This window comes from Pelodiscus sinensis, chromosome 2 (genome assembly GCF_049634645.1).
Source record: "Pelodiscus sinensis isolate JC-2024 chromosome 2, ASM4963464v1, whole genome shotgun sequence".
NCBI lineage: Eukaryota > Metazoa > Chordata > Testudines > Trionychidae > Pelodiscus > Pelodiscus sinensis.
Window position 1 is genome coordinate 240029708 of NC_134712.1, and position 19526 is coordinate 240049233.

The following is a 19526-nucleotide window of genomic DNA, read 5'->3' on the forward strand; positions in this document are numbered from 1 at the left end:
CGAGAATCTCCTGCACACTCCATGCTGGAGCTCCTTTACTATACCCTAGGCATACATGGTCAGATGTGCTGCTGAAATGTGCTGCTTGCTCACCACGCTGGCCAAACAAGAAATGAAATTCAGATTTTCCTGGGCCTTCTCCTGTGTACCTAGAGATCAGCAGAGTTCAAAGTGCTGGCCATTGGAGCAATGTGGGACACCTGCTATAGTCCAAAAATGTTGACTTTCACAGCACTGTGTCTGTACTACTCTAAAGTCAACCAAGCAAGGCTGTTACTCCTCTCGACAAACAGGCATACTGAAACAGACTTTAAAAGCACTTAAAATAGGCAAAACAGGCTTGATGATGAAGATTCATTGTTTATAAAATCAAGTTAGTGTGGCTAATTTTGACCTAACCTCAAAGGGTAGACCAGGCCTTAGACTTGTTTCCCATAGTTCCTTATCTACAAATTCTCTGAGTTTTCTGAAGTCTGTCTTGTTAAAGTCCATTGTCTTTAATATGCTATATGTAAGTCTAGCCATTCAATTCGGTACATTTAGGAGTCCCTGGTCCAGCACCTGTGGGACCTCAGTGGTCCCAAACTACAGAGTTTGCTGGACTAGGGGAGGTCAAGACTCCACTCCCAGCTGTTGGCCTTTTCCCCACCACAGGATTGCTGCCCCTAGCCCTGCCAAGGCTGCACTTCCTGCATGGGGCTGTAGCTGCACTCTCCAGCACATTGACCCCAGCTGGGGCAGTGCTCTTGCCACTGGCCCAGGCTGTACTCCAGGGCTCCAGTCTGGGCTGCGCTCCCAGAAGCCTGTCCCGCTGCCTCTGGCTCAGGTGGGGCTACACTCCCCTCTATATTGGCCTTGGCAGGGGCTGTGATGCCAGCCCCCATTAGCCAGGGCCAGTCCCGCTGCCACTGAAACTGCCCTCTTGCACATAGGCTGTGCTCTCCGCCATCAGCCCCAACCAGGGCTGTGCTTCCCACCACGCCAGACCCACGCTACCTACCACCAGCCCAGCCCCTAAACCTGGCCAGCTGGGACTCTCTGGCTTGGACCACAGATGTTGCTGGACCAGAGTACCAGATTTTAAAGGTTCCATCTGTACTTCTTTCTGATCTATGCACATTTAAGTAAATATGTAGCTTACCATATTTTGTTTCAGTCTCTAATTTGTACACATTTTTGTTATCTTAGAAACTGGTGAGTAACATCTTTTAGGGTGTGTCTACACAGCAGCACTATTTTGGAATAACTAACATTATTCCGAAATCATATAGTGCGCGTCTACAGTACAAGCCTTTATTTCAAAATAATGTTGAGCTGGAGGACTTACTCCAACTCATGAGAACCCTCATTTCATGCAAGGTAAGGGAAATCAAAAGAAGCGTTTTCTTCCTTCGACTTCCTGCTGTATAGGCAGCGCCAAAAGCCGAATTAAGATATTTTGACAAAAGCCACGCAATTGACGTAGCTGAAGTTGCATAGCTTAATTTGACTGTGGCCCTGTTGTGTAGATTTATCTTTATTTACTACATGATAATTTTGTACTCATACTTTGTGTCAAGATGCATTTGGGTGGACACTGGAATTCAAGAAAAATGCACATCACCCCCATGTTAATATGGCTATTTGTTAGTTAAATAAAGCTACCTTAACTGCACTAGTACATAAGGGAAAATAAGTTAATCAAAACATGTTTTGCATTTAAAATTAACTGATTTTTTTTAAAGGAAGTATTGGGAATGGACACATTGACTTTGGTCACCATGGGCCAGATTTTCAAAGCTATTTCGGTGCCTAGAGATGCAGAGAGGTGCCTAGTGAAATTTTCAAATGCATTAAAGCAACTTAGGGTATGTCTACACTACAGAGTTAGTTCGAACTAACTTAGTTCGAATTAGTTAATTCGAACTACGCTAATTCGAACTAACGCGTCTAGAACTAAAAACTAGTTCGAATTAGCGTTTTGCTAATTCGAACTAGCATGTCCACATTGAGTGGACCCCGAACAGGGCTTAAGGATGGCTGGAAGCAGTGCCGGCAGGGCATCAGAGGAGGACTTAGAGCGTGGAGATGCTGTCTCAGGCTAGCCGAGGGCTGCACTTAAAGGGACCCGACCCCCACCCCGGACAGACAGTTCCCAGGGGTGCCCCGCTTGAAAACCAGTCCTGGCTTGGAGTGCCCGGAATGCCCACACTGGGCACATCACACCACTCGGCCATCAGACCGGCTGCACTTGCCACAGGCTGCCATCTGGGGAGAAGGGGCAATTGGGGGGCTGCAGGAGAGCTTCCACCCCCAGAAGCCCGCAGAGCCAGCCCAGTCCTCCCCATCGGGGGCTCGTGCCCCATTCCTCCCTCACCACCCTCCACTTACCCTTCCCTAGCCCCCCTTCCTGATGTACAAAATAAAGATAACGTTTCTTCCAACATTGACTCTGTCTTTATTGAACAAAACTGGGGGAGACTGGGAAAAGGAGGTGGGAGAGGGGAAGAGAAAGGCTGGGAGAGGGGAGGGCAACTACAATGATCAGGGGTTGGGAACAGGTCCCAGATGAAGAGAGGCTACAGAGACTGGGACTGTTCAGCTTAGAAAAGAGGAGATGGAGCGGGGACAGGATAGAGGTCTCTAAAAGCAAGGATTGGGTGGAGAGGGTGCATTCAGACAAGTTCTTAATGAGTTCCCATAAAGAAGGACTAGAGGACACCAAAGGAAAGGAATGGGTAGCAGGCTTCAAACTAGTAAGAGAAAGTTGTTGTTGTTGACAAAGCAAATAGTTAACCTGTGGAACTCCTTGCTGCAGGAGGCTGTGAAGGCTACAACTAGAACAGAGTTTAAAGGGAAGTGAGATCAAGTCATGGAGGTTGGGTCCATGGAGTAGTCTTAGCCAGGGGGTAGGAGTGGTGTCCCTGCCCAAAGTTTGTGGAAGGCTGGAGAGGGATGGCACGAGACAAATGGCTTGGTCACTGTCTTCGGTCCATCCCCTCCAGGGTCCCTAGTGTTGGCCGCTGTCGGCAGACAGGCTACTGGGCTAGATGGACCTTTGGTCTGACCCAGGACGGCCATTGTAAGCTCAGGGCTCAGGGTCGGGGGTCATAGTGGACCCCCTTGATTTTCATGCACACCTGCTCCTGGGTGGCCAGGCTGGCAGCTCTCCTGCCCTAGACGGCCACTTTCCTGTGCCTAGTGCGGAGATCGTGGACGAGGTCCACGATGTTCGCACTAGCCCAGGAAGGTGCCCGCCTCTTGCGGTCCCGGGCAAGCTCCCGGGAGCCGCCAGCCTGGTCCCGGGAAGAGGAGGTGGGCTGGGGGACATCGGGTGGGTGGCTCTGTGCCGTGTCAGGTGCAGGGTCTGCTGGCTGGGTGCTGGCAGGCTTGCACCTGGCACGGGCACCGTAGCCAGCCCGTGCCCCTTTAAGGGGTCCGGGGCCGGGAGGGGGGCAATAGAGTTTCCCTGGTGTTGGCCAGAGTGGCCACCAGGGAAACCTGGGGAGGGCTAGCCTCCCACTAGTTCGAATTAAGGGGCTTCACACCCCTTAATTCGAACTAGTAAGTTCAAACTAGGCTTAATCCTCGTAAAATGAGGTTTTCCTAGTTCGAACTAAGCGCTCCGCTAGTTCGATTTAAATTCGAACTAGCGGAGCGCTAGTGTAGCGCCTATGAATGTTAGTTCGAACTAACATCCATTAATTCGAACTAACATTGTAGTGTAGACATACCCTTAGATATTTAAACTCCACTGAAATCAATGGGAATAAGGGGCCTAATCTTTTTACATGCCTATCTGCCTTGGTAAGTGTTTAAATATATTTGAAATCTGGTCCCTTGTCCTTCAAGTTTTTAGAATTAATAGATCTGATTCTTTCCCACCACTTTTATATTCATAGATTGGAACAGGATAATAAGGTTTTCTGATTGTTTAACTCAAAACTAAGTGCTGATGCCACCTTGTGGCCAATGCCCCAGCTCAAGTACTCCACAGGGAAGTGATACAGTGATCTCATTAAATGAATTGGTAAAGCATATAAAGTGGGTATTCTGTAAAAGAGTGGAAACAAGGTTCATGGCTCCTATGGCACAGAACTAACCCCCTGTTTAGCTCTCATTTAAGAGAGGTCCCAGCAATGGGTTGGCTGGGGACCAGAATGGGTAAAGGCAGAGGGTTGGCAGTAGCCTTTCCAGGTATATGTAAACAATTATGAAATTAGCTCCATTGTACACTTTACTACTATATGCTCCCAGCCTTTAGAAATAAAATTGCAGCCTAATTAAAAGATATTCAGTGTCTCCTATCCTCCTCCTAGCATAGTTGGACTATAATATCATATAACTGCGGCATCTTTATAAAACTTGAGTTGAAATTAGATGTTTTCCCCAACTGTACAAATTTAAAAAGCATTATCTCTGACATTAAAATCTGAAGAGAAATCATTGTGTCAGCACATTTTTTATTTAAATGATTTTGGTAAGTTATTAGTAGGTTTATATTTTAACACAGATTGTGAATTTCAATTTTAATTTTAAACATGTATTTTTAAAAATAACTTTAATAAGATTTATATAAAGCATTTTATTTAAATTTTTTAATCATTTATTTGTATCCACCAAGACTCAATTTTACTTTTTCAGATTCCTGTTATTCGGATACTTTGTTGGAAATTACATATTACTAGTTACTTGAAATGAATTAAATTATTTAAATAAAGAACATGTATTTTCTCTTTTAACCTTGACATATCTAAAATGCAATTAACTTAAATTTCTTGGTTTCTAAGTGGAATTTGTGCTATGACCTTCAGTTCTTGGCCTCAGCTTCAAAAAGAAAAGCTATTTGGCAGAATGCCTTTAGGTCTCCTAGGACATGCAAGTAAAACCCTTTTAATATTACAATCAGCACTGGAAATTATTCACTAGTTTAAGTTGAAATGAACATCAGAAATACTGGGCCTCTGATCATAATGTAATTTGCATTTGTTCTGGCAATGTTCAATAGCATTTCTAAAAAATAGGAAAACTTTAAGAACAAGAGTTGCTTCAGTTTTCTTCATCGATCCATAGATTCAACTAGTAACTGCTAAATATTATCTCCTGAAATTTTAGAGAGATAAGCAACCATAGCTCCAAATGGCCAGCAACAGAAAGTTGCAGATGTTGACTACCTCTGAAAACCAGCCCTTAAATTTCAACCTAGATAGGACTGAGGATTTTTCTGTATCAGTCCTATCTAGATTGAAATATGGTTTTACAATCATGTCCTGCATTTATAAAAATCTGATATTCTATGCTTTGGATTCTTAGCTATTAACACAAAACAGCTGTTAGACAAATAAACAAACAATTAAAATAAAAAGTGCTAGGATTCCTTCACCATTTTATATTTGCGTAACTCCAGTCAAGTGTCATCTGTTGTAACCAAAAACCCCACCATAAAATGTACGTAATCTAGTGAAACCTGCTCTCAAAGTAGAAGGTAATAAATTTAAAGTAAACAAACAATGCAAATAAGACACTCAAGAATTTTGTTCTTTGTAAAGTTTTTAGAAAAATAGCTATTCTTTTAAATTCTTCTGGTGTTTCCTGGTATACATTATCTGTGAGGGAAAATATTAAGAACAAAAGAGAGACATAGCATGCTATAGCTGACCTTATTTAGAATAACAGTGTGTTTAATATAATCTTAAAATCACTATTCCTAGATAAAACTACACCAAAACTAATTAAAACTACATATCATTTGGGTAAAATACATAACAGAAATGATGTAATTATCCTCCAAACCAAGCACTATAAATCCAGTAAATTCAGAATTACTGTTAAGATGTTAAATTGCAGTTAATTGACTAGTCGAGTAGTCAATGGCGTTTCCATCGACTAATCGATAGGTATTTCCGCATTCCTCCTTTGAAATGTACAAGAGCCCCCAGTGGAGGCTCTTGTACATTTCAAAGGAGGAATGTGGAACTCCAGGTACAGTGGGAAGCCCCACTGACTCTAGGCTGCACACAAGTGCCTGCTTTGAAATGTACAAGAGTCCCCAGTGGGGACTCTTATGCATTTCAAAGCCATGGAGCCCGGAGTCAGCGGTGGACTTCCCAGCTGACCCTGGGGTCTGCGTGGCATTTCCCCAGAACCCGGTCCCCAGCTGATCCCGGATTCTAGGAAAATGTCGCGCAGAACCCGGAGTCAGCTGAGGAGTCCCCAGCTAACCCCGGACTCTGCTGAAATGCCACAGGGAGCCCAGGATCAGTTGGGGAGCCCCAGCTAATCCCAGGCTCCATGGTACTGCCCCTTTGAAGCTCCTAGGTGTTATTTCAAAGGGGCAGCCACCACATATCTGATCCCTGGCTCAGCTGTGCGCTTTAAGACACCCCAGCTGACCCCAGGAATTGGGGAAATGCCGCTCGGAACCCGGGGTTAGCTGGGGAATCCCCAACTGACCCCGGGCTCCACTAAAGGGGCAGTGCCGCAGCACAGCTAATCCCTGGCTCAGCTGTGTGGCGCTGCTGCTTTGAAGTATTCTTCCCACCCCCGTTTGCTGCCTCTATCTCATAAAGGCAGCAAGGGGGGGCGGGAGGAAGGCAAATCAACTAGTCAGATAGTCAACTAGTCCTTAATATTCTCAAATTACACGTAAACTTAAATCGAAGTATGTTAAGATTTGAAAAAGAATAGTTAGGGAATTGATACAACCTTAACTCTGCTTCTTTTTTTTAAAATAAACTTACATGATCACTAAAGGAAACATGAAGAATGTTACCAATTCTAATGGTACAATATATTAAACATTTTATTTTAGCTTTTATGATCAGATTTACCAGCATCCTCTGGCTGATCTAAACTACTCGGGAACTATGCAAAACAAACATGGTTTTACACCCAAGTCTTCCCCAGCCTCTTGTTGTTCAAAATCCCTGTCTCTGTAATCTGTTCCATTATTAAGATTATTGTGCATGTGTACACAGTGGGAGGATAGAGGTGTGCTAAATCTTTTAATTAATGTTTCTAAAAAGGATAATTAAACTAACAGATGCACTGGTATATTTTCAGAAAACTCATTTATATTCAAAGTAAGTGCTCTAATTTTTGGGAGGAGATGCTATATTTTCTTATAATAAACAGGTTGAATCCCGCTTTAAGTACAAAAATCAACTAACTCAATCTGAGGTACAGCTAATGCTCTCATAATTCAGCACTTGTGAGTTCAATTTAATGCAATGATTTTTGCTGTATCTATTTTCAACATGTGAAATCAAATGATCTCTACTGCCACATCTAAGTACATAATGACCATTTACAGTGAACCCTGCAGTTTGTCTCTGCAGGTATCTAATTGTCCACAAAGGGCACATGATTTATACATATTTGTTAAAAAGGCATTTTTGGGCATCTTTGGCTTTAAAAAAAGTGTCAAATTCCTTCTGCACAATAGGGTAGATTAAATGACCCATTAAGCTTTATTTAGCTGAGGCACTGCTATAAGTTAATTAATTAAAGGCAAGATTTTCAGTCTAGGTCATAAATTGAGCCCAGTTTCCCACTGAGACCATTTAAGTTAATGAAGAGAATACAATAGAATGAGACAAGCTCATACAAGTCTACTAAAGGTCACTATTGCAGGAGCAGAGTATTTTGACATTTCTTTCGAACTGCCAGGTGTCACAAGTGGAAAACAGCATATGTGAATACCATTAAGTGAGCCATACAACTACTCTGGCATAAAATAGCAAATAAAACCTGCTTTGTGCTTCTTTTTTTCTGACTATATATCACAACAAGATGATGTAATATTGATAAGATACAAAAGTTTTAAAAATGTAAATACAATAGAGCTATCTCTTAGGAAAAAAACTTAAGGGCAAGTACAAAAAACAATGTGCCAGTTAAAATGAGAGAGTTCCTAGAAAGAAATACAAAGGTAGCCATGTGGAAATACTAAATAACTTCACCCTATGTGTAAAAGAAGACTAACATTGCACCACAATGTCAGTTTTCCAATGCACCATTTGCCTATGTGAGAATGTTATCAGTGTTTTGAAAGTGAAACTAATAATTTATTGTCGCTATGAAGAAATTTTACTGAAATTAACGATTTCTCTGCACAAACCAGCCAAAAGGTTAATCACAAAGGCCCTGATTCTGATAACAGAAAACAGGTGCTTATAATGTATAGCCACATAGACTACTTTTGAAAGTACATGCTTAAAAAGTTAAGTATCTGCATAAATAATTCAACATACAATAATTCCAACAAAGAAATTTCAAAATCCCTCCTAGATCAATAGTTAATAGTGAGAGAGACAGGGATGTAAGTGACTTGACTAGTCGATTCCCCCCCTTGCTGCCTCTATCAGAGAGAGGAAGTGTGGGGGGGGAAAGCAGTTGCCAGTGTGGGAGAACCCGCTTAAAAGCCAGTTTCCCACAGCACTGTCTCTGTGGGGGAAGGGAGACAGGGAAAGCAGAGGTGTAGCAAGGGGGACCGAGTGCAAGCTGGGAATCAGCTGATTCCCAGCTTGCACCCAGTCTAAGACGGCCCCAGAAGCTAACCCCACTGCAGCTCTGCCTGGCTCTTAATACATTTAAAAAGCAGAGGCGCAGTGGGGTTAGCTCCGAGGGCAGGGAGCTAATCCCGCTGCAGCTCTGCAGTTTCTCCCCTTATCAACTACTCGATTAGCTGATTAAATGCAATTTAACATCCCTAGCGTATGACTCAGTTATCTTGCCAGGTCTTCAAAATATCCAATAAGGAAATTATCAAGATACATATCATTTTAACCAAACAAATTCACCATTGGAGCCAACTATATCAGTCACCAAATCAGATGCCCATTTAACTGCACACCCAGTAATGTGATCTATGCCATCAACTGCCAGCAAAGACCCACTGCAATATACACTGGCCAAAATGGACAGTCCCTATGGGAAAGAATTAATGGACACAAATCAGATATCTGTAAAGGGAACATACAGAAACCTGTTGATGAACACTTTAACTTACTGGACGCACATTAAGGGATCTCCAAGTTGCTGTTTTGTTGCAGACCAACTCCACAAGCCAAATACACAGAGAAGGATTGGAACTACAATTCATTCACTAGTTTAATTCTCATGCTAATGGTTTAAATCGAGATACTGGATGGATGGGACATTATCAACCAACCGACGAAGGTGCCAATGGTTCATGCCTGTGTAGAATCTGGTTTTAGTTCTCTTCCTCTCTAATTGCTAACTAATGTTTCTTATCTGCCTCTTTTAACTATCTAGATTTTAGGTACTAACAGACTATTTGTTGTTTTCCAGTTTTTTCCAGTTACAGTAGACTTCTGATGATCTGGAACCTACAGGACCTAGGTGGTGCCGGATTATCAGATATGCCGGACTATCAGGAGGTACTATAAACTGGTTATATATATATACACTGTATACATTATATACTGTACATAAAATGTTCTAAACCCTTTTTATCATACATACTGTATACAGTATACTGTAATGTTTGTTTTTTTAAACCTTTTTTACCCTTTTTGCTCAGTTCAGTTGCTGCCGTTGTTACCTTGTGACTCATTTTTTGCCGAAGCTCACTCACTAGGCTCTTGTCATTTTGATGCTGGACTATCAGGAGTGCCGGACTACTGGATGCTGGACTATTGGAGTTTTACTGTACATACATACTCAGTTTCTCTTTGATAATTATCTACTCTCTGCTTCTTTCTGTCTGCCGCTCCTCCCCATTCCCCACCCCTTCTTCCCTCATTTATTTTGACTCTGGACATCCATCACTCCTCCGGTCATCTGAAGAAGTGGGCTGTGCCCACAAAAGCACATGATACGATCTACATATTTTGTAAGTCTTTAAAGTGCTACCAGACTATTTGTTGCTTTTTTAAGTTTTTCCTGTTACAGACTAACTCGGCTACCCCTCTGAAGCTTAAATACAACCGTTAGTGTTTATAAAACTGACAGATCTAAAACACAACAGAAAGCTTTTTAAGAAAATGTCTGAGAAAAAACATCAATGACAGTTTTTACTGTATGGCTTGTCTGAAACATGGCAGAAACATTATGAAATATGGCAGAACTGTGCTAGTATATGAGAAACCTTAAGTGCAACAGGCTAAATGTTCACTATGATTAACCTACTGTCAATGTTGATGAATATGTAAAAATAAACTAACATTATGAAGGGAGAAAAGTAATATATGGCCTGATCCTATGTCTACTGACAACAAAGCAAGCTTTATCATTAACTTCAATGGGCCCACCATCAGAACCTCTGACTTAACTTCTGTCAGGTTTTAATAATGAAAGATATTATAAACAGATATGAAGTTAGTCTTTCACAGCTAGTTCTTTGACTAACAATATTCCTGTAAAATATATTTAACATTCTAATAAATAACCCGAAAAAAACAGAAAAATTAATGTTTCTGATATTTAATGCTGTAGAGGACAAACTCATCTTTTCAGAAACAATTCCAAAATAATTACAGCTGTGTTGCTTTAAGTGATTTAACACAAGTTTCCATATTTTTAAGATGCTGAACCATCTTACATAATCCATGAAATATATATTTATTCATAACACCTAATTCATAACCCCCTAATAATTGTAAACTTCTAACTATGGCTCCTCAGATAAAACAGATGCCTTACTCATGCAATTAAGCCTATGTAAGACTTCTTTATTCATTCAGCACTTTTTCCACACAGTCTACCAATAAACCTCAAGCCAGAGCAGTGATGCATTTAAATCTAGTAATTACTATCCAAGGCAATGGACTAGCTGTAACAATAAAACAAGCGTACTAATTCAGATGCTGCTCGATCTTCAGATCTCACATCCTGTCCTAATGCAATCAGTCTACAAAGAGCTAATTACCCTAATCGAGCAATCAAGGTTTCACTGACATCTTACTTCCTCTAACAGCTATAAACACCAGAGAGCTAAGATAGAACCTAATTAGTTTGGTATATCATGTTTACAATGCAGTTTGAATTGATTGCTTACTACATACCGAAAATACTTAAGAGGTTTTCATTTTACTACCAATGTACACCTTAACTAAAACTATTTATTCCAAAATAAATATTAAATTATTGCTGATGTGCCATTTACATCAAATAATTTGATAAAAACACATCAAGATCTTTATTTTGAATACAGGAAGCAATGTACCATCATAGTGATCTGCATTTTTCAATCTTTTTGAAGGGACACTACAAAGATTAACAAGTCTAAGTTTTCACCGACATTTAGAATTTCAATCCGTATACCCCTTCCAACATACACAGCTGATCATGACTATCAGCTTCAAACACCTAGGTCTGAAATACAGATGAAATACTAACTTCACTGAGCAACATATTAACAATAAATGAGAGGTGCACACTTACGTATGCAGTGGCCCGGCCCATTACAGAATAAGCGGGAAGCACACACAACAGGCACCATATTGCATTTCAAAAGAAATTTTCTCCCTCAAGTTTTCTCAAATATCATGACTGAGCACATTTAAAAGTCAAGAGATGAGCAGAGGAACATCATTGCAGGCATGTATGAGACTACAAACCAAAACAGATCCAAACTAGTTTTAGGCCTATTACTGGTACTTACCTGACTTTGGGCACCATCATTCGGTGTTGCACCATTAGTGTGTGGCAGATGGATGCCATCAGCGTGAAGATTTCTTCACTAGCTGAATCTCTCCAGACCATATTCAGTAGAGTATTTGTCTGCTGTTTTGTATCCAGTTTCTTTAGACATTCCTCAGTTATATAATATACTGATATTCGCCCGTCACCCTACAAATGTACCAAAACACAATCTCTTCTGAAGACATACTTTTTTTTAAAACACTGGGGTGGAATGCAATTTTCAGATACCAAAAATCTTAATAGAACATTTAGTTAAAGATCTGTATGCATTCACATTATACAAATCTAAAAATCTGTAACAGTCATGATAGTGCACTCTATGCAGAAAGCTGGCACACATTATCTAAACCTACACCAATATGAATATTTTTTAAAAATAACAAGCTCACCATTTTATTTTCGATGTGTTTAAATGCACTTGATTCATTTAAAGACAATGACAAGCAGAACAGCATTTGACATGTGCATAATCTATAGCCTTTTTATTCTGGAAAAATATATTTAAATAGAGAATTTAACAACACTAACAAAGCAGATACTAAATATTTTCTTTAAAAGCATTTCATATGAGTTTTGATTATGTACACTCACTACTCATTCTACAACAGCTGATAAGAGCAAAGGTAAATATACTAAGAGACAGTATATAAATAATCCAAAGCAACTTTAGCTCCATAGCAAAATATTTACTACATTGATTTTATAGGTCAGCCTCATTTATTTAGGGTTATTTCAAAGCTACTATTTAAAATCTTTATTTTTGTAAAGTTTTTGCATAGTTTTGTACATTAAGAAAAACAGGAAGATTCTTGGGACGTAATTATTTTAATCTTTCAACCAATAAAAGTTTATTTACAGTTTTTTAGAAGAAGATTCTGGGATGATGCTAAAACCCTGTATGTAAAAAAAATGCGTCAGTGTACACATGCAAAACACAAAAATCTGCTGAAAGGTTGTTTTCAAGTGTGGTTTGTATTCATAGTCAGCATGACATATAATATAAACTGACAATTAGATTAGTATCCAAATTTGGAGTCATGGAAACCAAGGTACCAACTTAAGTACTTTGTCAAATTACTAGAACTCTGCATTGAAGAAAGTATTCCCGTCACCACAGGAAACGGCAAACAAAAATACTACGAGAGAGAACAACTACTAAATTCCTACTTGCTTCTCATATCCCCAGTATACCAAACCCACACCCTGTGAAATTTCACATATTGTATAAGAACAGATCTCACATTGTACGTTCTGTGTGCTAATTGTCTTTCAAGAGAAAGCAGAAAGGATAACATCAAAGGAGTTTGAGTCTGAGACCATTAGGGGCCATACCACTCCAAGTTTTACTAGTAAATAACTCTTGGATTGAGCATCAGATAATGAATATTAATATAAACGTTAAATATTCATTTCTTGATAGGTTCTCTTAACATTAGACAGGAAGATACTGTTTACACTGCAATCTAAATTGACTTATTAACTATCCAGACTAGCAAAAGATGTGAAAGATGCTTTCCAATGTGAAATAAAAAGAGGAATTTACAAACTAATATATATAGATAACAAAATGAGTCAATTTGATATTAACAAGAGATGGGGATTAGTGAACTGAAAAAGCAAGGAAACTGGAAAGCACAATGCATAAGGTGCATATTATTTTGCATGCTGCACATACACGAACTCCAGAATGTGATGAGTCACATTGTGTTAACTATTATTTTTATTTATAATAGCTGAGGGACTAAAAACTAGAGCACAAGTGAAGGTTAGCAGGAGAATGCTAGCCACAAGAAATGAATTCTAAGGAGGAAAATAAAGGAGACCTGTGGCTGCCCATGAGAAAAAATATCTATTTCAGAAAAAGCAAAGTAGCATTAAAGAGACATGGAGAAGGCTATTAAAAGGAGAAAAATAGAGCTAACACACTATGCAAGGGGAGAAGAAAGGAAGCTACAGGAGCACAAATATACACAAGAGCAGAGTTCAGAAAGCCTCTGAAGGCAGGACAAGAACTCTGATCCAACAGAGGAGCAAGGAAGCCTTTGCAGAAACTCAAGACAAACAAGTGACAGTCATACCACCTACTGTGTTTTGGACAGACTAGGGAGTAAATCATGAGAATGAAAGAGGCCAAAGCAGTCAAGGCAAAAGATGATTATAGTGGAGATAAGAATTTTGGTATCAGAGCTGAGACTGTGGAGATATTGAACAAGAAGAACTACACTGATCTGGTGACACCCTGGCACAGGTAATATTAAGAGGGAATGAGAGGAGAAGAATTACAACAAAACTGTGAATGAGTAAAATAAATGAGTTGTGAACCACAAAGATAAAAGAAAATAAATGGAATGGTGTATGAGTAGTGCAGTGAACAGGTATGTGAATTTATCCTCTCATCCCTGCTAGACATCTAAAATCCCCTTTAACTGATTAATTGGTTAAACATGTTGTTTAACTGGTTGACAGATTAAAGGTGGGGGGAGCAGGCAGGGAGATCAGCCACCACCAGGCTGCATCAGCTGTACCCCCACTGACTGGAGGCAGGGACTGCGCTGGCCAGGCTAGAGCAGCCCCTGCCTGCAGGGCACCTGGGACAGCTGCAGCCAAAGACTATTCTGGCCAGTACACTGAAGCAGTCCCTGACTGTGGCAGCCTCCCTGCAGGTTGGGAGCAGTCTATTGTGCACAGCAGGCAGGGAGCTGCTCCAGCCCTGACCAATTACGCTTAACTACTAAGCCTCACCTGTTAAGAGTGAGGCTTCCAGTTAACCAATTAAACATTCACATGCGTAATTCCTGCTGCTCAGGGAAACAGGCCTGCAAAGAGGCACACAGAGGATCTACAAATCCTGAACCAGCAACTGCACTATGAAACTACACTAGTTCTCAGAGGGCCATCCACAGCCACAACACAAAGGCAGGATTTGTCCCTAATTGTAGACAGTCTCCAGTTGTCTCAGTATGATGTTAATATACTGCATGTATCCTTTTTATACAAAAATAATTATAAGTTATGACGCTGTAATTGTTTATTTTAAATTCTCATAACAACAAAGATGGCCGTAATTATTGTGAAGTTGTGCTGCCAGAAATTCCTCTGTAAAGGAATAATTGTGGCTGAGTGTATACTTTCTCCAAGGGAAGAATATGATATTTTGAAGTGTGAAGATTTGATGGCTGTGTTCCTTGACAACTCAGTGCAATCAGATATTGGCCCTACAAGATCCCCTTTAACGCACAAAATTAAACTCGGAAAGTCAATTTGCTTCTTCTCCTATCTAAGTAAATCATTCTTAATCTTATACAGGTTGAATCTCTAAAAACCAGGACACTGTCTGGCAACATCCGCCATCTTTTTTCACAGTGATCAAAGTCTATGCTTTCATCAGAGCTCCGTTCTTTTCCACTGTAAATCAGATTGCATTATGCAGCCAACTGCATAACGTGCTAGAGGACAACTACCTTGTCTAGCCATATAAAGTGCCCTGTACGCGAACTACTGTACACCTAGGAATGAAAAGTTACATGTAGGGCTTGCTTATACAGCACAGCAATACACACTACAGGAGTATGATTTCTAAAGCACACTAACATGCTTTAATGTAATATTATTTGAAATAGTTCCATGGTGAAGAACGCCACAGAACCTCTATTTCACATCACCAGGGCATACATGGAACAACTAAGGACCCTAGGCATCCAGTTTTCATTGAAATCAATAGGAGTTTGGCATCTAGATGCTTCTGAAAATCCTAATTGGTGCCTACTTGTAACTTTGGCACCTAAAGACCTTTAAAAATCTGGTCCCAACTGACCACAAAGATCTTTAAAAGAATTTTGAAATTAAAAAAAATCTTCAATGCTTTTGTGCACTTGACATTAAACAAGAAATAATTTTTTTAAAACAATACAGTAAAACTTGCATTAGTTCATTCTAATGACCATTGCTAAATGTTTCAGTGTATCAGCAATGAATGAAATGTGAATATACAATCAAAGTACCCGCCTCAATTTTACTTATGGTGTTGCTATAAGACTGTATTCAGAGGAACTCTTTAACGCTTACAGGTATGGTCATCATCTTACTGATTTCTTCATCCTCATCTTCAGAATCACTGGTTGCATCTTGACAGTTTGCGCCAGTAGCTGACACAGGTAACTGAGAAAGAAATGTTTGGAGTACTCTTAAATACACAAGCAGGCCTTCCTCTGAAAGGGATCCTACAGCAAATAAATAGAAATAACAGAAAGTTAGCAAATCACACTGGACTATGGCTGAATATAACAGTGTTCAACTTATCAAACATGCCCAAAATCTTACAAATAAGGTATGCCCTATATTGCAAAGATATAGATGAACTTTGGAGTGGGCTGAAAGGAGAATACAGCCCATGATCTTCATATTTTAAAATCTCCATCAATCTTTATTTCTTTTTCAGGCCATGAAATATATTATGGTGATATGTAACATTGCAATTCAACGAATTACATTATGAAGTACACACAAATTAATTTTAACTGGATAAATTATAAATATTTTCATACCCAAATATGTTTCACCAACTGTTAAAACAAAGTAAAACAGCCATGGAGCTCTATCACTTTTTCTTGAACGCCTGCTTTCTGTTAATAGTGCATTCAGGAAGAGTTCATAAGGGAAAAGTATTTGCACATCTGCAAGTGCTGGAATGATGAAATGGAATATCTGATCTGTAAAAGGTGCTGCCAGAAATTCCTCCGTGAAGGCAGCAAAAATCTGTTGTCTAAAAGGGAGGGAAAATGTTTTGTTACAGAAAGGTACACACAAATTTTCACTAGAACATCCACGGCATGTTCAACATCCATCATCAACTTACAAATCAGAACATATTATTTTATCCATCTAGGAAACTATGCATAGCTACATTTCTTAATCCTATGTTACTATATTAAGCTTCTCAGATTGCTCAAAATTAATCAGCCTTCCTCAATATTACTGTATTTATATTTTTCTTTAAAGCCTAGTGTACCCAAATAAAACTACCCTGAACCCATTTCAAGATTATGAACTATATTTAACTGAAAAATAGTGCTGTCAAGAATTTTAGAAAACCTACTTCCATACATTATTGTACTATCACACAAACTTGTATTTTCTGTAACACTGTTCACTCAATAGCACATACAAAATCTTAACTAAAAACTGCATTACCCTATGTGTCTAAGATAACAAAAAGTTGATATACAAATATTGAAAGATCTCTTTTATTTACCTTGCACCTTCTGGACAGGAGCTATATGTAAAGTGCAATGGTTTCAGAACATTCTCTAGCAATATTTTTGCAATAGGAACTCGAGAGACATCAGAATATTCAATACTCGATGGAAGCTTGTTATTAATTAACAAATAAAGCGACCTGTAGTATCCTGAAACAAATAAAAATATATGCAACCATTTATTTCTTGAGTTGTAAAAAAAACAAATAAAAATATATGCAACCATTTATTTCTTGAGTTGTAAAAAAAACTGTGCAATTTATAATTAGGATCTATTTACAATTCATAGCATAAAGTCTGATCTATACAATTAAGAGAAAACTAGGGGAAAATGAAGCAAAAGGCTATACTCACAGAAGAAACTGGACAGATCATCAACAAGTTTTTTTTTTCCCCCCTTCAAATGCAGTTTATTTTGTAAAATGAAGAGACAGATAAATGTGCACAGAATTAGTGTGACTTTCAAAAATAATCTGCTTCTGCTGAACTGGCTCATTAAAGGAGCTGTCACCTAAACACTACCGTGTTATACTAAATCTCCTATTTCTCTGAACACATCTGCCTGTCCCACTTCTGACAGTTGGTTTTTTTGGCCTTTTGGACACCATCAATGACTCCCACAAGATCCACAACCTTCCAGAGTATCATATGACATCCTGCACACACATCTCCTGTTAGAGGAAAATCACAATTCTACAAACACTTGTGACCTTCACCAGTTTGGATTGAAAATTGTTCCTAAATTTTGGATCTCTTGCATTACAATATGATGCTCTATTGACTACATCACAAAGATGTTGGTGGGAGGCAACCTGAACAGCATTCATGTCAATAAGATGCAAAAACTATTTCATGATTCCATCCCACCATTAATTCACCTTCTTGCTCAATGAATTTAAAATGTAGAGAAAGTGAAAACTAACAGATTCACATATTTTCTAAAGATACTACAGTTCTTATATACTTTTATTATCAGTAGTAAAATTCAGATTACCTGCTTTAGTCAGTGAAAATCGGTCCATGACAACAAGAGACATCACAAAAGCATCTCTGGAAGGTTTATAAAGCCTTAAACGTTTGAACTAACTTTTCTACCCTTCACACTGCCTCTTAAAACCAAACCAAATCTGCATGCAGATGTGGTCACTTCATCTCAAAAAAAGGTATCTTGGCATTGGAAAAAGTTCAGAAAAGAGCAACAAAACTGATTTGGAGTCCGGAATGACTGCCGTATGAGGAAAGATTAAAAAGACTGACTTTTCAGCTTTGAAAAGAGACAACTAAAGGAGATATGATACAGGTCTATAAAATCATTACTGGTATGGAAAAAGCGAATAAGAAAGCGTTATTGACTCCTTCCCATAACACAGAAACAGGGGTCCCTAAAAGAAATTAATAGATAACAGTTTTAAAACAAACAAAAGAAAGCACTTCGTCACAAAACGTACAGTCAACCTGTGGAAATCCTTGACAGAAGATGTTGTGAAGTCCAAGACTATAACAGGGTTCAAAGAAGAGCTCTAGATAAATTCACTGAGGAGAGGTCCATCAATGGCTATTAGGCAGGAGGGGTCAGAATAGTGTCGCTAGCCTGTTTTTCAGAAACTGGGAATGGGTGACAGGGGATGGATGACTTGATTATCTATTCTATTCATTCCCTCTGGGGCATCTGGCATTGGCCACTGTGGGAAGACAGGATATGGGGGTAAATGGACCTTTGGTCTGACCCAGTATGGCTGTTATGCTGTTGAGAGAAGGGTTTAAATTTGCTCTGCTAGTAAAGCATCATATAATAGCTGAAAATGAAGTGTAGAATATATAGTTATTTTATGAAGAATCTTTTGTGGCATCTATTTCTTGAAAAGAACATTCATTAATGCTGAACCTAGAAATATATATTTGAGCCTACTTATTGGAGACTAAAAATCATTTGTTCAACTTAAAGTAAGAGTGTATGGATAAAATAACCATGTGAAGTCAGGGGCCAGCCGGGGACTCCCCCACTGACTCCTGGCTCCATGCAGCACTACCACTTTGAAACGCAACATGGAGCTGGATGCCAGGCTCCCAGCAATGTTTCAAAGCAGCAGTGCCACACGGAATTCAAGGTCAGCTGTGAACTCAGAGTTCCCAGCTGACCCTATGCACCCTGCAGAGCTGCCGCTTTAAAACACCGCGGGGAGCATGGGGCCAGCAGGGGACTACTTGAGTTGCCTGCTGGCCCTGTGCTCCCTGCAGCACTTTCACCCTACGGCTGTTGCTACACTTCAAAGGCAGAGGCGCCCTTACCGACTAATCGAATAGTCGATGCAAATTGCATTGACTATTCAAACAGCCAATTAATCTAAATTTAACATCCCTAACCTCTAGGTTATTGAAATTTCATACATACTTACAAATTATTAATACTGAGGCTAACGAAGGGGTATTTCAGCAGTCCAAATTATTTGAGTTTGAAAGTTCCATAAATGAGTTTCTTGTTCTTATAAGTTACAATGATTTATATTGCTAGACATTCTTTTCCTTGCTGTAAGGCTATATCTACATTAGGGAAAAAGTACCTTTTTATATAGGCTAGTTAATGCATATTAACACATATTTAGACTCTAGTACTGTCAAGGCAGC

The 19526-nt window shown here is 39.4% G+C and overlaps 1 protein-coding gene across 1 annotated transcript in view; it reads right to left on the bottom strand.

The window, feature by feature from the left end:
* The window catches only part of UBE3C (ubiquitin protein ligase E3C), a 175996-nt gene that overhangs the window by 110871 nt on the left and 45599 nt on the right, over positions 1-19526 (bottom strand). Inside the window, exons 7-10 of the mRNA XM_075922749.1 lie at positions 16898-17051; positions 16191-16408; positions 15712-15866; positions 11606-11793 (exon numbers count right to left, since the gene is read on the bottom strand). Coding sequence (XP_075778864.1) covers positions 11606-11793; positions 15712-15866; positions 16191-16408; positions 16898-17051 — 715 coding nt within the window. The remainder of the gene's footprint in view (positions 1-11605; positions 11794-15711; positions 15867-16190; positions 16409-16897; positions 17052-19526) is intronic.